This window comes from Bombina bombina, unplaced genomic scaffold, assembly GCF_027579735.1.
Source record: "Bombina bombina isolate aBomBom1 unplaced genomic scaffold, aBomBom1.pri scaffold_1166, whole genome shotgun sequence".
NCBI lineage: Eukaryota > Metazoa > Chordata > Amphibia > Anura > Bombinatoridae > Bombina > Bombina bombina.
Window position 1 is genome coordinate 19183 of NW_026511140.1, and position 17828 is coordinate 37010.

The 17828-nt window shown below is 37.2% G+C and overlaps 1 protein-coding gene across 1 annotated transcript in view; it reads left to right on the plus strand.

Moving 5' to 3' along the window:
• LOC128643629 (guanine nucleotide exchange factor DBS) overlaps positions 1-11880 on the plus strand; it is a gene marked incomplete at its 5' end in the record, with an annotated part of 29353 nt that extends 17473 nt beyond the window's left edge. The window contains 2 exon segments of the mRNA XM_053696462.1: positions 9241-9344; positions 9436-11880. Coding sequence (XP_053552437.1) covers positions 9241-9344; positions 9436-9530 — 199 coding nt within the window.
• Between the last annotated feature and the right edge of the window lie 5948 nt (positions 11881-17828).

Genomic DNA, 17828 nt, shown 5'->3' on the forward strand with positions numbered 1-17828 from the left:
TAATCTCTGCGGTTCATATCCCAGGTATAGACAATTGGGAAGCGGATTATCTCAGTCGCCAAACGTTGCATCCGGGCGAATGGTCTCTTCACCCAGAGGTATTTCTTCAGATTGTTCAAATGTGGGAGCTTCCAGAAATAGATCTGATGGCGTCTCATCTAAACAAGAAACTTCCCAGGTATCTGTCCAGATCCCGGGATCCTCAGGCGGAAGCAGTGGATGCATTATCACTTCCTTGGAAGTATCATCCTGCTTATATCTTTCCGCCTCTAGTTCTTCTTCCAAGAGTAATCTCCAAGATTCTGAAGGAATGCTCGTTTGTTCTGCTGGTAGCTCCGGCATGGCCTCACAGGTTTTGGTATGCGGAACTTGTCCGGATGGCCTCTTGCCATCCGTGGACTCTTCCGCTACGACCAGACCTTCTGTCGCAAGGTCCTTTTTTCCATCAGGATCTCAAATCCTTAAATTTAAAGGTATGGAGATTGAACGCTTGATTCTTGGTCAAAGAGGTTTCTCTGACTCTGTGATTAATACTATGTTACAGGCTCGTAAATCTGTATCCAGAGAGATATATTATAGAGTCTGGAAGACTTATATTTCTTGGTGTCTTTCTCATCATTTTTCTTGGCATTCTTTTAGAATTCCGAGAATTTTACAGTTTCTTCAGGATGGTTTAGATAAAGGTTTATCCGCAAGTTCTTTGAAAGGACAAATCTCTGCTCTTTCTGTTCTTTTTCACAGAAAGATTGCTAATCTTCCTGATATTCATTGTTTTGTACAAGCTTTGGTTCATTAAGTCAATTTCTCCTCCTTGGAGTTTGAATTTGGTTCTGGGGGCTCTTCAAGCTCCTCCGTTTGAACCTATGCATTCATTGGACATTAAATTACTTTCTTGGAAAGTTTTGTTCCTTTTGGCAATCTCTTCTGCCAGAAGAGTTTCTGAATTATCTGCTCTTTCTTGTGAGTCTCCTTTTCTGATTTTTCATCAGGATAAGGCAGTGTTGCGAACTTCTTTTGAATTTTTACCTAAAGTTGTGAATTCTAACAACATTAGTAGGGAAATTGTGGTTCCTTCATTATGTCCTAATCCTAAGAATTCTAAGGAGAAATCATTGCATTCTTTGGATGTTGTTAGAGCTTTGAAATATTATGTTGAAGCTACTAAGTCTTTCCGAAAGACTTCTAGTTTATTTGTTATCTTTTCTGGTTCTAGAAAAGGCCAGAAAGCTTCTGCCATTTCTTTGGCATCTTGGTTGAAATCTTTAATTCATCTTGCCTATGTTGAGTCGGGTAAATCTCCGCCTCAAAGGATTACAGCTCATTCTACTAGGTCAGTTTCTACTTCCTGGGCGTTTAGGAATGAAGCTTCGATTGATCAGATTTGCAAAGCAGCAACTTGGTCCTCTTTGCATACTTTTACTAAATTCTACCATTTTGATGTATTTTCTTCTTCTGAAGCAGTTTTTGGTAGAAAAGTACTTCAGGCAGCGGTTTCAGTTTGAATTTTTATTTATTTTATCCCTCCCTCTCTAGTGACTCTTGCGTGGAAAGATCCACATCTTGGGTAATCATTATCCCATACGTCACTAGCTCATGGACTCTTGCTAATTACATGAAAGAAAACATAATTTATGTAAGAACTTACCTGATAAATTCATTTCTTTCATATTAGCAAGAGTCCATGAGGCCCGCCCTTTTTTTGGGGTGGTTATGATTTTTGTATAAAGCACAATTATTCCAATTCCTTATTTTATATGCTTTCGCACTTTTTTATCACCCCACTTCTTGGCTATTCGTTAAACTGAATTGTGGGTGTGGTGAGGGGTGTATTTATAGGCATTTTGAGGTTTGGGAAACTTTGCCCCTCCTGGTAGGAATGTATATCCCATATGTCACTAGCTCATGGACTCTTGCTAATATGAAAGAAATGAATTAATCAGGTAAGTTCTTACATAAATGATGTTTTCTCCCTGTGTGTGCTATATACAGAGCTGTATTTCTCCCTGTGTGTGCCATATACAGAGCTGTATTTCTCCCTGTGTGTGCCATATACAGAGCTGTATTTCTCCCTGTTTGTGCCATATACAGAGCAGTATTTCTCCCTGTGTGTGCCATATACAGAGCAGTATTTCTCCCTGTGTGTGCCATATACAGAGCTTTATTTCTCCCTGTGTGTGCCATATACAGAGCAGTATTTCTCCCTGTGTGTGCCATATACAGAGCTGTATTTCTCCCTGTGTGTGCCATATACAGAGCTTTATTTCTCCCTGTGTGTGCCATATACAGATCTGTATTTCTCCCTGTGTGTGCTATATACAGAGCAGTATTTCTCCCTGTGTGTGCCATATACAGAGCAGTATTTCTCCCTGTGTGTGCCATATACAGAGCAGTATTTCCCCCTGTGTGTGCCAAATACAGATCAGTATTTCTCCCTGTGTGTGCAATATACAGATCAGTATTTCTCCCTGTGTGTGCCATATACAGAGCAGTATTTCTCCCTGTGTGTGCCATATACAGTGCAGTATTTCCCCCCTGTGTGTGCCAAATACAGATCAGTATTTCTCCCTGTGTGTGCAATATACAGATCAGTATTTCTTCCTGTGTGTGCCATATACAGAGCAGTATTTCTCCCTGTGTGTGCCATATACAGATCAGTATTTCTCCCTGTGTGTGCCATATACAGAGCTGTATTTCTCCCTGTGTGTGCCATATACAGATCAGTATTTCTCCCTGTGTGTGCCATATACAGAGCTGTATTTCTCCCTGTGTGTGCCATATACAGAGCTGTATTTCTCCCTGTGTGTGCAATATGCAGAGCTGTATTTCTCCCTGTGTGTGCCATATACAGAGCTGTATTTCTCCCTGTGTGTGCCATATACAGATCAGTATTTCTCCCTGTGTGTGTCATATACAGAGCAGTATTTCTCCCTGTGTGTGCCATATACAGAGCAGTATTTCTCCCTGTGTGTGCCATATACAGAGCTGTATTTCTCCCTGTGTGTGCCATATACAGAGCTGTATTTCTCCCTGTGTGTGCCATATACAGAGCTGTATTTCTCCCTGTGTGTGCCATATACAGAGCTGTATTTCTCCCTGTGTGTGCCATATACAGAGCTGTATTTCTCCCTGTGTGTGCCATATACAGAGCTGTATTTCTCCCTGTGTGTGCCATATACAGAGCTGTATTTCTCCCTGTGTGTCATATACAGAGCTGTATTTCTCCCTGTGTGTGCCATATACAGAGCTGTATTTCTCCCTGTGTGTGCCATATACAGAGCTGTATTTCTCCCTGTGTGTCATATACAGAGCTGTATTTCTCCCTGTGTGTGCCATATACAGATCAGTATTTCTCCCTGTGTGTGCCATATACAGTGCTGTATTTCTCCCTGTGTGTGCCATATACAGAGCTGTATTACTCCCTGTGTGTGCCATATACAGAGCTGTATTTCTCCCTGTGTGTGCCATATACAGAGAAGTATTTCTCCCTGTGTGTGCCATATACAGAGCTGTATTTCTCCCTGTGTGTGCCATATACAGAGCTGTATTTCTCCCTGTGTGTGCCATATACAGAGCTGTATTTCTCCCTGTGTGTGCCATATACAGATCAGTATTTCTCCCTGTGTGTGCCATATACAGATCAGTATTTCTCCCTGTGTGTGCCATATACAGATCAGTATTTCTCCCTGTGTGTGCCATATACAGAGCTGTATTTCTCCCTGTGTGTGCCATATACAGATCAGTATTTCTCCCTGTGTGTGCCATATACAGAGCTGTATTTCTCCCTGTGTGTGCCATATACAGAGCTGTATTTCTCCCTGTGTGTGCCATTACAGAGCTGTATTTCTCCCTGTGTGTGCCATATACAGAGCAATATTTATCCCTGTGTGTGCCATATACAGAGCAGTATTTTTCCCTGTGTGTGCCATATACAGAGCTGTATTTCTCCCTGTGTGTGCCATATACAGAGCAATATTTATCCCTGTTTGTGCCGTATACAGAGCTGTATTTCTCCCTGTGTGTGCCATATACAGAGCAATATTTATCCCTGTTTGTGCCGTATACAGAGCTGTATTTCTCCCTGTGTGTGCCATATTCAGAGCTGTATTTAGCCCAAGCAAATATCCGAGATACTTCTTTCACAGCCTAAGGACTGAGAGTCCCACCCTGATGATTGACATACGCCACAGTTGTGACATTGTCTGTCTGAAAAACAATAAACGTCTCTTTCTTCAAAAAGAAGCCAAAACTGAAGAACTCTGAGAAATGCACGGAGTTCCAAAATATCAAATGTTAATCTCGCCTCCTGAGATTTCCAAACACATTGTGCTGACAGATCCTCAGACAGCCTCCCAACCTAAAAGACTCACATCTGTAGAGATCATGGTCCAGGTTGAATGAACCGAAGAGACCCGTAGAACTAAATGATGGTGATCTTAACCACCAAAACAAAGATAGTTAAACATTGGCATTGGGATTCAAAGATATAAAAAGTGATATCCTAGAATCCCTGCACCATTAATTCAGCATAAAAAACTGGAAAGGTTTCCTATGAAAATGAGCATAGGGAATTGAATCTAATGCTGCAGCCATGAGACCTAAAACTTCCATGCATAGGAACGAAATAATAGAGACTAAAGGTTCCGACAAACGGAACCCAATAAAATTGTCACTTGTCTGTTAGAGACAAAGACATTGACACAATCTATCTGGAAACCTAAAAAAAGGTGACCCTTGTGTGAGGAATCAAGGAGCTTTTGATAAAAAGATCCTCTAACCATGTCTTGAAGGAACAACAAAGTTGAATCGTATGAGATTCCGCAGAACAAAAAGACTGAGCCAGTACCACGAGACCGTCCAAATAAGGAAACACTGAGAACCTTGAAAAGATTCTTAGAGCTGTCGCTAGACCAGAAGGAAAAGCAACAAATTGGTAATGCTTGTCAAAAAAAGAGAATCTCAGAAAATGAAAATAATCTGAATAAAAACAGAAAATAAAGATATGCATCTATTGTAAACAAATAATGCCATCACTGACCAAAAAGGCAGAATAAACCATATAAAAGATGGTACACTTATATGATAATTCAAAAAGATTTTCTATCTTTGGGACAATGAATAGTTTTAAATAAAACCCCCAAACCCTGTTCCTAAAATGGAACTGGTATAAATACCCCAGAAAACTCCAGGTCTGAGCAGCACCTTGAGCCCCAACGGGTGACCAGCCGCGCTTCACAAGTACCCAATACATACAGGTCTGAAACACACTTCAGGAAAGTGTGAGCCTTACTGGAATAGCCGGAATATGTTAGAGAAAAAAAGACTTCTCACAGACGGTTTTACTCTGAATCCTATTCTGTACCCAAATCAAAGAAGTTTGGACCGAATTGAACCAAAATTTTAAAGTCTTAACCTGCCCCTTACCAGCTAAGCTGGAATAAGAACCGCACCTACATGCAAATTTGGGGAGCTGACTTTGATCTTTTAAATGGCTTAAATTGAATGAAGAAAACTTCCAATTATAAACATGTTACTTGGGGAAGAATTTAGGATTTCGTTCCTTAGTAAGAACAAAAACTAATATAAGCTTAAAATTTAGTCTTAGAACTCAATCTTGAAGCCCAGAGTAACAGTTGAAGAATTGAATCCAATTGTGAACCAAATAATTGATTACCTTGGAAAAAAAGAAATATGGAATTTAGAAATCAAATTAGCATTCCAAGATTGAAATCACAAAGTTTTTCTAGCTAAAATAGCTAAAGACAGATTAAACCTCATTTGCGAAAATATCAAAAAAATGATGACACAAATGAAATTATTAGCATGTTGATCAACTTAAGAATGCTAAACAAATCATAATCCGATACTTGTTGCACTTAAAGTATCCAACCAGAAAGTTGAAGCAGTTGCAACATCAGCCAAATAAATTACAGGTCTAAGAAAAGTACCTGAAAATAAATAATTTTCCTTAAATAAGATACAAGTTTCCCATCTGAAGGAAAAAAATAAATACTATTTGCTATAGGAATAATAGTATGTTTAGCAAGAGTAGAGATAGCCCCATTAACTTGGGGAATCTTTCCTCAAAACTTAAAACTAACTGCCGGCAAAGAATACAATCTAAAAACCTTAAAGAAGGAATACAAGAAATTCCCGGCCTATTCCATTCCCTAGTATCAGGAACTGGAAAAAAACCTCTGAAGAAACCACAGAAGGTTAATAAGCAGAATTTAAATGTTAGCTAGTCTTAAAATCAAAAGAACTAGTTACTTCAATATCCAAAATAATCAACACCTTTTCAACAAAGAACGAATGTACTCTATTTAAAAATAAAAAGTAGATTTGTTAGTGTCACTATCTGATGAAGAAAATTCTGAATGAGAAAAAACACCATCAGAGAAGGATAATTCAGTATGTTGTTGGTCATTTGAAACTTCATCAACTAAATGAGAAGTTTAAAAAAGACCTAAAAATTTTATTAGAAGGCGGGATGTCAGACAAAGCCTTAGAATAGAATCAGAAAAATATTCTTATAAATTCCTAAGTATATCTTGTACATTAGATGTAAAAAGTATAGCAATATATAAAGCATAAATACTAATGGACTCTGCATGTAAAAGTTTATCATGATAACTTATTACAAACCATAGCTAAAGATAAACATTCATAACATTAAAATAAATGAACTTAGCTTTGGTAGGACTGATATCAGTCATCAGAAATCCCTCAGCATTTTCTGATACAGGAACAGTTTTTGAAATATCTTGCAATATGTAATAGAAAAAAACAACATATAAAGCAAAATTATCAAATTCCTTAAATGACAGTTTCAGGAATGGGAAAAAAAATGCAAACAGAACAGGCCTCTAGAAACCAGAAGCAACTAAAAAATGAGACTTAAATAATGTTAAAAATCTGGCGCCAAGAATGACGCCCACATATTTTTTGGCACCAAAAACGTCTGCAACAAACACGAGAGCCAAAAATGACGCAACTACGTGAAAACTTCCGGCGTCAACTACGTGTGCCATATACAGAGCAGTATTTCTCCCTGTGTGTGCCATATACAGAGCAGTATTTCTCCCTGTGTGTGCCATATACAGAGCAGTATTTCTCCCTGTGTGTGCCATATACAGAGCTGTATTTCTCCCTGTGTGTGCCATATACAGAATTGTATTTCTCCCTGTGTGTGCCATATACAGAGCAGTATTTCTCCCTGTGTGTGCCATATACAAAGCTGTATTTCTCCCTGTGTGTGCCATATACAGAGCTGTATTTCTCCCTGTGTGTTTCATATACAGAGCAGTATTTCTCCCTGTGTGTGCCATATACAAAGCTGTATTTCTCCCTGTGTGTGCTATATACAGAGCTGTATTTCTCCCTGTGTGTTCCATATACAGATCTTTATTTCTCCCTGTGTGTGCCATATACAGATCTTTAATTCTCCCTGTGTGTGCCATATACAGAGCTGTATGTCTCCTTTTTAAGCTACATATAGAGCAGTGTTAACCCCTTGCTAGACACACATATAGCGTTGTATTAACTCCTTGTGAATGACCTACAACAGAGCACTTTTAGCTCCTTGATAGGTACCTTACAGCAGTGTTAAACCTGGCACACAAAATTTACCATAACATGGTCCCTCAGCATCAGTAACATATCTTGCAGGGGTGGGCAGGTAGATTGTTTAACATTTGACATAACTTAAAAGGACATGAAACACAAACAAAATTATTTCATGATTTAGGTAGGACATACCATTTTAAACAACTTTTCAGATTACTTCTATGATCAAATGTGCTTCATTCTCTTGGTATCATTTGTTGAAGGAACAGCAATGCACTACTGGTTTCTAAATGAACATATGGGTGAGCCAATGACAATCACCATATAAATATGCAACCACCAATCAGCAGCTAGAACCTAGGTTCTTTGCTGCTCCCGAGCTTTTTTATATAAACCTTTCAGCAAAGGATAACAAGAGAAGGAAGCAAATTAAATAATAGAAGTAAATTGGAAAGTTGTTAAAAATTGCATGCTCTTTCTGAATCATGAAAGAAACAAATTGTGTTTCATGTCCCTTTAACTGCACCCAGTGAGGTGTTTTCCAGGCAGACATTAATTTTATTTGCCCTCCCTTAGATGAAACAGAGCAAACATACTTCAATGTTACTTTAAAAGGATATAAAACTATAATAAGAAAATGCTTAAACGTGTTAGAACAATTCTACTATTGCTTATCTAGAACTGTGTTTAACCACTTTTGCTCTGGAGAAGCAACACAATTATGCTCCTGAGCTGGACACAGGCCTGTGAATGACACAGCAGGACACATACGCATTTCACTCCCGTGTTCAACTAGGCAGTGCAATACTGCTCCAGAGCTCAATTTATCTATGTGTTTGAGTCCTTTGCTGAGTAGCACTTGCTTTTTTTTTTTTTTTTTTTTTTAAATGTGTGAACAATGCTTTTGAGGCATGTCGGTGTGTACTAATAAAGCAGTAGGAGTTCTGCTTATCAGACATGCACCTCCTTCCATGAAAAAATATAGAACAAGTTTAAATAGTGGTTTTTCACATCCACAATAGACATATTTAGAGTCAATAGCCCCTTTAAAACTACTTTTGTTCTGATATTTCTATTACCCTGTGACCTGACATAAAACAACATGTTTTGCGCTTAAAGGGACAGTAAACACCTTGTAATTACAAAACATTTCTGTTGTTCTGCTGTAGAAAAACATATCAGCCAAGTTTAAATGTTTTTAATAAAATGAACATGTTTTTATTTACTGCAATTGTTTATCAATAGCAAAACTCCACCCACCATTTCCCTGATTTTAGAGGATCCAATCTGGGCTTTAGTCAGCAGACTGCAAGGCTAGATATAGTCATAATGTTAGTATAAAGTGCACAGTTTTGCAATTAAAGCCACTTAGGAGCTTCTATGTAGCAGGGTTTGCCCGGATAAGTCAGTAGGGTGCATTTTAAGTTCTGACAATTAGAAAGTCCTTAATTTTTTATTACACATAATTAAACATTTTAGGTAAAAATCTAAAGGTGTTTAATGTGCGTGACGTTTCCCTGCTTGTAGATTTCATTGAGCTGTATGTGGCTATTTTTTAATTAGATATAAAGAGCAGTTCTGAGAGCAATAGTGTCACTGGCATTATTTGTATCAATAGATGAATAAAGATTTGCATATAAGAAAAGATCAGCACTAATGACAAAACACATTCTGCAGGTGTGTGAAAAACCTGAGCAGCAACAAAGAAGGACTTGTGCCCTCCAGCAACCTAATGAGTCTCATTACCCCTTCTAAATCTGCCCACTCATTAAGCAGCTCAGGTAAGTTGTTCAGATAGATAGATAGATAGATAGATAGATCATCAGTATTTATTCTTCTTAATTCCTTTTTTTTCTCTCTTCTGCCATGTAGAATCAGGAACTGCCTCAAGCACTTTAAGCTCATCATCCAGCTGTAGTGAGAGTTGTAATGCCAGCAGCATCAGTTTTGCAGATATCAAAAGCTGAGCTAAAGATCAGTGATCAGAACATGGAGGATCTCTTGAACAGCCAATCAGCACTGTTTGCTCAGCAGGACGAATAGGAAATGGGAAGAAGAAAAAACCTTCCTTTATTTTAACACAGTAACTTGAAACCGTCTGGTGTTAATGAGCTGATTACTTGTATAAGTGGATGGTGCACAGACTTACATATTTTTTATTCTGAGGGAATGCATGCTACTGAACTGTGCCTGGAGGAGTCACATAGGGATAAGTCTGCAATATCACTTGTTTGGAGATCAGTTTACAGCTCTGGAACCTGTGTTTACACTGTCAGCATTTCACATTCACTGTGTATATGAGTGTTGGACCTCAGTATGACGTACTGTAGCTGTGATGCCAGTTTGCTGTCATGATTTGCGTTCCCAAGCGCCACACAAGATTACCCAGCTCTTTTAGGCTCTGTGCATCAACATGAAAAACAAAACGAACCGAGACTTTTGCCTTTTACACTTTTTAATGAGTGCTTGGGCCAGTTTGCGGTCCTTTTTTTGCCTCGAATCAAGTCACAAAAGAAAACCATATCCGTTTTTGCATATTACAGTAATTTGCTAGGAAATTTGATACAAAGTTATTTTTCCACTCTCTTAGAACCAAACATTTGTAAGTGCAGAAAAAATGGTCTAGCAATGTTATTAGATGGTGCTGAGAAAAATGAAAATAGCTATAAAAAGATGGTATAAAAGCAACCTTTATGCCATTTATACTAATTTGAAGCATTCAGCTGTGGAGTAGCCTGGGGAATTTTAATGTAGATACTGTTATGAATATAGATTAATATTTAATCATAGTTACAACCAAATATTTATACACAGCACTTTTTATACATGAAATCAGAACAATATTGTATTCTGATGTCAGCGCCTTGAGTGCACTGGGTTCGGTCACACAAAACCCAATAAGCATCTCACTATATCATATGGTGCTGTTACCCCACATGGATTGTCAAAATGAGTCAAATTTAACTGATTTCTTTAATTTGTCAGCAAACCAGTCGGGCTCACTTGAAGAAGAAAGGCGCATTTTGTTCAGCACCTTTTTGATTGCAATACATACAACATTTGCTTGCTTTTTTTTAAATAATATTTTTATTGACAATTAAGGTGTTCTAGTTTAGTATGTATTTGTAAGCTATAACAAGTACATAGCATCAGTAGCTCCTATATAAAGATATTATGGAGTCAAAATTAAATTGGTCAGCATTTCAACATTATTTCTAACTTTTAATGAGGATATACTTCTAAAGAATACATTTAGATCATTTTGGGGTTTTTGGGAAAAACTTTTCTTTGCCCTGTATGAAAAAGGTCTCATATTGTATTTGCTATTTGACCTAATGTCCACTAAGTTTTCTGCAATCTGATATATATATATATATAATGCATCTATGTGTCTATGTATGTATATTTCTAAAATCAAGATGATAACATTTGCTGCTACAATTGTATTTTCCCCAATTATATAATTTGTGCTAATACCTCAATATAAAATGTTCTTTCCCCATTTAATTATAGGCAGGTTGATATGCAATAAAGGAATAAGTTATATTTATTTAAAAGGGGGATTTCTCATACAATGACAACAAAATATTTTAGTATTTTACTAAGATACATTTTTTTACAATCTTCTTTAAGTAAAATAAATACAATAATATAGTTTATTACTTGCCATATTTGCATAGAAGGTAATTTATCAAAAAATAACTTGTAACAATAAAATCTAGCAGAATTTTAAAGCACTTTACATTTGTGGATCTTTAACATATAATTCATGTGTTTTGTAAATGATACATTTAGGGTTTTATTGTCTAATAATTAGTTAATTCTGCAGTCAACCAATCAGATTCTTTTTAAACAAGACATAATATTTGTACAAAATATTGCAATACGTTATTATCTTGTATTAGAAATCCCCTTTTCTTTATAAGTTCTCCTGTAAGATATACCACAGAGCATTTCAGGAACACATGACAATCTATAGTCCCTACAGAGTCACTCTTGCAAGGATAAACTGTACTGAAGTTCCTGCAGTTGTGATAATCTAGCAATTTGCACATGTGGGCTTCTCTCTAAGTTGTAAGTTATTTGTAAATGATTTGTAAAATAACTGTTCTTAAATATAATGTGTAGCAATTTTCTCTACCACACATTGTCCAGCTATATCTGTGATTTTTTTTTTTAAAGTATTTGTTACTGCACTTTAAAGACCACAACTCAACTGCTTTTTTTCTACTGCCGATGTAAATTTCATTACAGAATGGTAAATATTGTATGTATAATGGTTTGATGAATACATTTCGGCATAACCTGCCAGACTGACCTTGTGTATGTTTGTTTTTATTGTCTATATTATTATTGAGTTCTGCAACAACTTGTTTTTGCAACACAAACTATAAGTTATATTGTACTTCTTATTGGTTGAATTTTCAAAGTTGTAATTATTCTGTCACAATTCAATTAATTAACATATATTTAATGGTCACATTTAATGAAGATATTGGTGTTGAAGTAAATAAGTAAGCACATAGGATCAGCACTTCAACTTTTCATAATCAGGTATTAGTAGAAGTTGCAACACTTGCCAGGCTCCCCTCAAAGAGTCCAATCATAAATTTCAGAAAAAAATCAAGGAGGTAGCACTCCATAAACCTTTATTGAAAAGCAACTTTTTTGGGCTCCTGCCCCTTTCTCAAGCTAACAAAAAGTGGTCACAACACACCTTATATATCATACATGAAAAAGGATACACCAATCACCTGTTCAATGGGAGGGGTTATAGCACATATCTTAGCAGCAGGTTCATTAAGAAATCAAAACACTGCATAGTCAACCCTTACCTAACAGGAACATATTGGAGTACCTATTAAAAATAAAACAGCAGACAGCTTAATTAAAGGGACAAGATAAGAAATTAGCCTCTACTTATAAATATCTATGGCTTCAAAAGCTCATATAAATAGATAACTGTTGTAAGGCTATACTGTAACTAAAGGACTTTATCTCAAATAAATGGAAGCAAGTTGAAATCCCTGTTTAGGTCCTTTGGGTACATAGTGTTAAGTTGCCAGATCCACTAGGCTTCTTTGTGAAGCAAATCCTTAATCCGGTCACCACCCCTTAGTTTTTTGTTGGCATGATCTATAACTATAAATCTAAACTGACTCACCTGATGCCTCATCTCAAGAAAATGAGTTGGCACAGGTAAATGAGCTGTAGATTTGTTCCTAATTGTGTATTTGTGTTGACAAATCTGATCTTTTGGGTTGTCTCACTCACATAGTAGTAGAGTAGTAGTTTTGAAAACTTTTACCTGCTTTTATTATTGCTCTTGAAAAAGACGCTTGTGCGTTGAAACGCATAGAGCTGAAATAAATATATGTTTTTATACAACAGGAGATTTCCTTCCTTTTTCTTTCTACTGTGATGAGCCGGACTTACTATATCCAATAAGTAAGTTACTACTTAATTTGTTATGAATGGTCTAATAGACTATTGATGGAGTTTTCATTCCACTCCTAGCCCAGCTGATACTTTCTTTGGAATCACATCACCATCATTACAGAGAGAGACACTTCTCACAAGCTGAACTCATGCTACTTAAGGAGTGAGTATACTGCACATTATTCACTGGATTTTAATACGTATATCAAGTCCTTTTCTCTCTATTATTAGAGAAAGTGATTTCTTACCAAGACCAGTGCCATCTATTTCCATTTTCCATGATATTAAAGAAGTTTGGATGTTCTGTGGGACAAAAAGACAATCCCATGCTTAAAACCTTGGTCTCATTGTCATTTTAGTTGTTTGGAGGATAAGTTGATAACATTTACCTCCTCTGTCTCGGGCCTGAACGTGAGCGAGTCCCCATGCCTCTTGCACCTCCCGCCATGTCTTGTCCTGCGTCTGTACCTCCCGTTGTTCCCGGGTTCTCTAGAAAAGTATTGGTAGAGGATGTACCTTGAATCTCGAATCTTTGTATCTGTCCGGCTCCCATACTGTCGGATCTTGATGACGGTCGGCTATCAGGGTCACGTGGAAATCTGGAATGTGTGCCTTCATGTCTTTGCGTAGTTAACATTGATCTCCTTTGTGGGCGTGTCCACCTATACACATTGCCAGTGGCGTAATCCTGCTCGCCACATCTATACTTGCAGCGTTTGCGTTCCTCTACCTCTTGTTTAAAGGTACCGGTCATTTCTTTTAACTCATTATAGATCCGTTGAAATTCCTCATCACCCACAATGGAGCGTCATTTTTCTTTCTGTTCTTAAATACTAATTGCTAGACTTTGCAATTCTTTATTTGAGAACTCGATGTTTAAGATAATAATATCCATAGAACTATTATTAAGAATTTGTTGGTACTTTGTGCAGTACTCTGCATTCTCTAGGAACAAAGTATATGTCAGCGCTAATCAACTAAAATAAAAATGAATTACACTGAAATAAAACCCAAATGTAACAATAAATCTAGCCAATACAAATATAGCACATAAAAAATAATGAACAACAATGTTAACAATAATGGTGTGCAGCAAAATCAATTACTTACTTTAACACAAACTAAATTTAAAAAAAAAAATACAATATATATAATATAAAAGGCACAAAACGATACCCAAAGTCCAAATGTGATAGATATTACAGTCCCATGAATAGATGAGTAGATATTAAAGTCCAGAAATGGCTTTAGGAATTTGTCAAGATTAATGCTGCTCTCATTAGGTGATATTTCCACTGATCACCAAAGGTTTGGGCAAAACTAAAACAAAGAGGTAAGAGAAGCGCAAAAAATCTTGAGTAATTTATTCAAATAGAGCAATACAATAATACATAGCAATTTACACTCAGGTAAGCGTAGATAATCCCCAGTCAGAGTACAATGAACAGCGGTAACAGTCTGGGTCCCACTCGACACACCGAACATCCAAGTTCACACCTCAGAGGTGTGAACTTGGATGTTTCACATGCCATAGTAAAGGCTATGCTCAAAGAATAAATGAAGTTCAACGTATTGGTGGTGCTACAATCTCCAGAAATTCAGCGTATCTGAGTATTATACATGCAATTCCACCTATGTGGTATATGTCATCAAATGCCCATGTGGGGTACTCATGTGAGACCACCCAAAAGATCAGAGATCGTATTTGTCAACACAAATCCACAATTAGGAATGGATCTACAGCTTATTTACCTGTGCCGGCTCATTTTCTTGAGATGAGGTTATAGATCATGCCAACAAAAATCTAAGGGGTGGTGACCGGATTAAGGATTTGCTTCACAAAAGAAGCCTAGTGGATCTGGCAACCTAACACTATGTACCCAAAGGGCCTAAACAGGGATTTCCACTTCCTTCCATTTGAGACAAAGTCCTTTAGTAACAGTATAACCTTACAACATTTATGAATCCATTTTTTGTATGTGCTTTTGAATCCATAGATATTTATAACTAGAGGCTAATTTCTTATCTTGTCCCTTTAATTAAGCTGTCTGCTGTTTTATTTTTAATAGGTACTCCAATATGTTGCTGTTAGGTAAGGGTTGACTATGCAATGTTTTGATTTCTTAATGAACCTGTTGCTAAGGTATGTGCTATAACCCCTCCGATTGAACAGATGATTGGTGTATGCTTTTTAATGTATGATATATAAGGTGTGTTGTGACCACTTTTTGTTCGCTTGAGGTTTATGCTTTTATTTTGACTGCGACCTCCATGAGATTTTCTGAACTATGATTGGGTGTTGAAGTAAATGGTTAGTTTTACAGAGGCAAAATCAGTGAGGATTGGTTATGTTCTATATAAACCCAGGTAACATACTTTGCCACCTATCAAACATAAATTATTTTACTGCTATTCATAGGGGCATCAACAAAAACAAATCCCTCTACAGAGTAAACATATTTAGGGCAAGATTACAGCTAAGCTCTAATTTATTGTGTGAAAAAGAGAAGGTGAAGATGTTTACTTGTGAGAAACCTACAGTACCCCTCAAAAGATAATAATATTATTATTATTATTAGGGGTACTTGCCCTAGGGACAAGAAAATCTGGTGGTGGAGATGCGTGCTTTACTCACTACATGCAGAGACTGTCAGGCATTCATACACAATACTTTGCTTGAAAGTGGGGGTTGTAGCAACAAATAATGCTAAATAGACATATTCATTTCCTAATTATACTCTCCCACTGTTATACCTCTGACAAGTCTCTAATAATCCGTAGGAGAAAAATGTGTGATAAACGTAATGTGTAATGCAGAGTTCTTTCAATAATGCACTACAGTAATACCGCTGCCCCAAAGCGGTTGAGGAAAACAAGTGCAATAAACTATAATACCTCTTCAACCGGAAATACAAACATGGTATGTAGGGCTCTTCATTAAAGTTGAGTAACTACTTACTGATTATAATCCGTTGTGGGACACAGCCAGTTTATGTTGATGATAATCCATTGTGGGAAACCGGCATGCACGGCGGTCCTGGGCAGCCACTAACTCACATGTATCCATGGGGCATCCGTAGCCTGTTCGCCCATAGCCTGTGTTTCCTAATACTTGCTCGTATCCAATGCCATACTCGGAAATCCAATACGTCACACACAAACGCTTGCTCCACCACCACCTATTGGTTGTTAGGTCCCCTAGGGCAAAAAACTCCAGGGCTACTCAGATTCCAAAACAGCCGGCAAATAAATGTATACAAGGCAATGCAAGAATCCGGGGCCAAAAAACAAAAGCCGTTAAAAGATCAAAACTTTATTGTCCATTATTTAAAACCAAAAGGCAGTGTTTTAAAACAACATGGAAAATAGTAGGAAAGATGTACAGACGCTGCTGAACAAGCTTACGCGTTTAGGCCAAAGCCTTACTCTTAGCCTGTTTTAAAAAACACTCACAGCCGTGTATTTATAGGGGATTGTGATGCTGTGATTGGTATAAAAACAAATGGGGCGGTACTGCACAATTTAAACACCACTTAGTAGAATTATTGTGTGTGTTAATAACAATATGTATGTGTGTTCTCAACTGCATACTGTATTTAACCAAGATACCCTAAAGAAATGCCTTCAGAAAAAAGGGGATCCTGATCAGGGTCTACGTAGATTCTATTTTACTATTTAAGCCACAGTGGGACTGTTCACCTAAAGTAATGTAGTACACAATAAGTATAAATATACATATAATCATAAAACCATCTGGCGATCAATCCCTTACTGAAAATACATTATCAATGTATAATTCATACTTATAAATCACATAGATAAAGTTCTCGACATGAGCTAATCCCTAAATTCAATATTAGCTAGTTTTAGTCTGGATGTTAGTTCTAGTTCTAATAAGAGACTAGGCGAGCTTAAAATATATCCACAAGGTTGGAGTATAAATATACTCTTGTCACTTGTGGCTTTAGACTGACAGGAGTCTGTGATACAGACATTAGAGAGGGGGAAATCTTACTACTCCCAATAATTAATTGATATTGGGAATTTAACCCTCCCGGGTACCTGGTTTCTTAATGGAAGATCCAATACATCTCCCTTTTGTAGAGGAGCTTTTCCCTGTCCCCACCCCTTTTAGGGGTGAAGACCTGTTCTATGGCTTTCCATCTAAAGAAAGATAAATCTTTCTGATGTTTTAATGAGAAATGTGTCACTATTGGTGTAGTTGCTTTTCCTACATTGATGGAACTAAAGTGTTATCTTATGCGGGACCTGATGTCCCTTGTAGTGAGCCCTATATACTGTACCCTACATTGGGTGCATTGAATCATGTAGATCACATTTGAGGAGGAACAATTTAGACACTGTTCAATTTCATAGGACCTACTGTTAACAGTAGATGTAAAAGAAGAGGTTATTTCCACATGGTCACAGGGCTTGCATTTCCTGTGGCCACATTTAAACATGCCTCTATGGGATAACCATGAGCTTGTTTCTCTCTGATCATTTTTTAGTTGAGAGGGAGATACTACATTCCCAATAGTGCTAGCTCTTCTGTATGAACACCTAAGGCCACCCTCAACTGTATTTACCAGCTTATCATCCGCTCGCAGTAGACCAAAATGTTTTCGGATGATACCACATACCTGTTTATATTGGGAACTATAGCTGGTCACAAATGTGACACCTTTATAGGGAACCACCTCTTTATTCCTACCCTTTGTAGTGAGGAGAGTTTTCCTATCAATCCCTTCTACTTCATTTTGGGCCTTCCTGATGTCTGAATTTTTATAGCCTTGTTGTTTTAGATGACCTATTAATGACTCTGA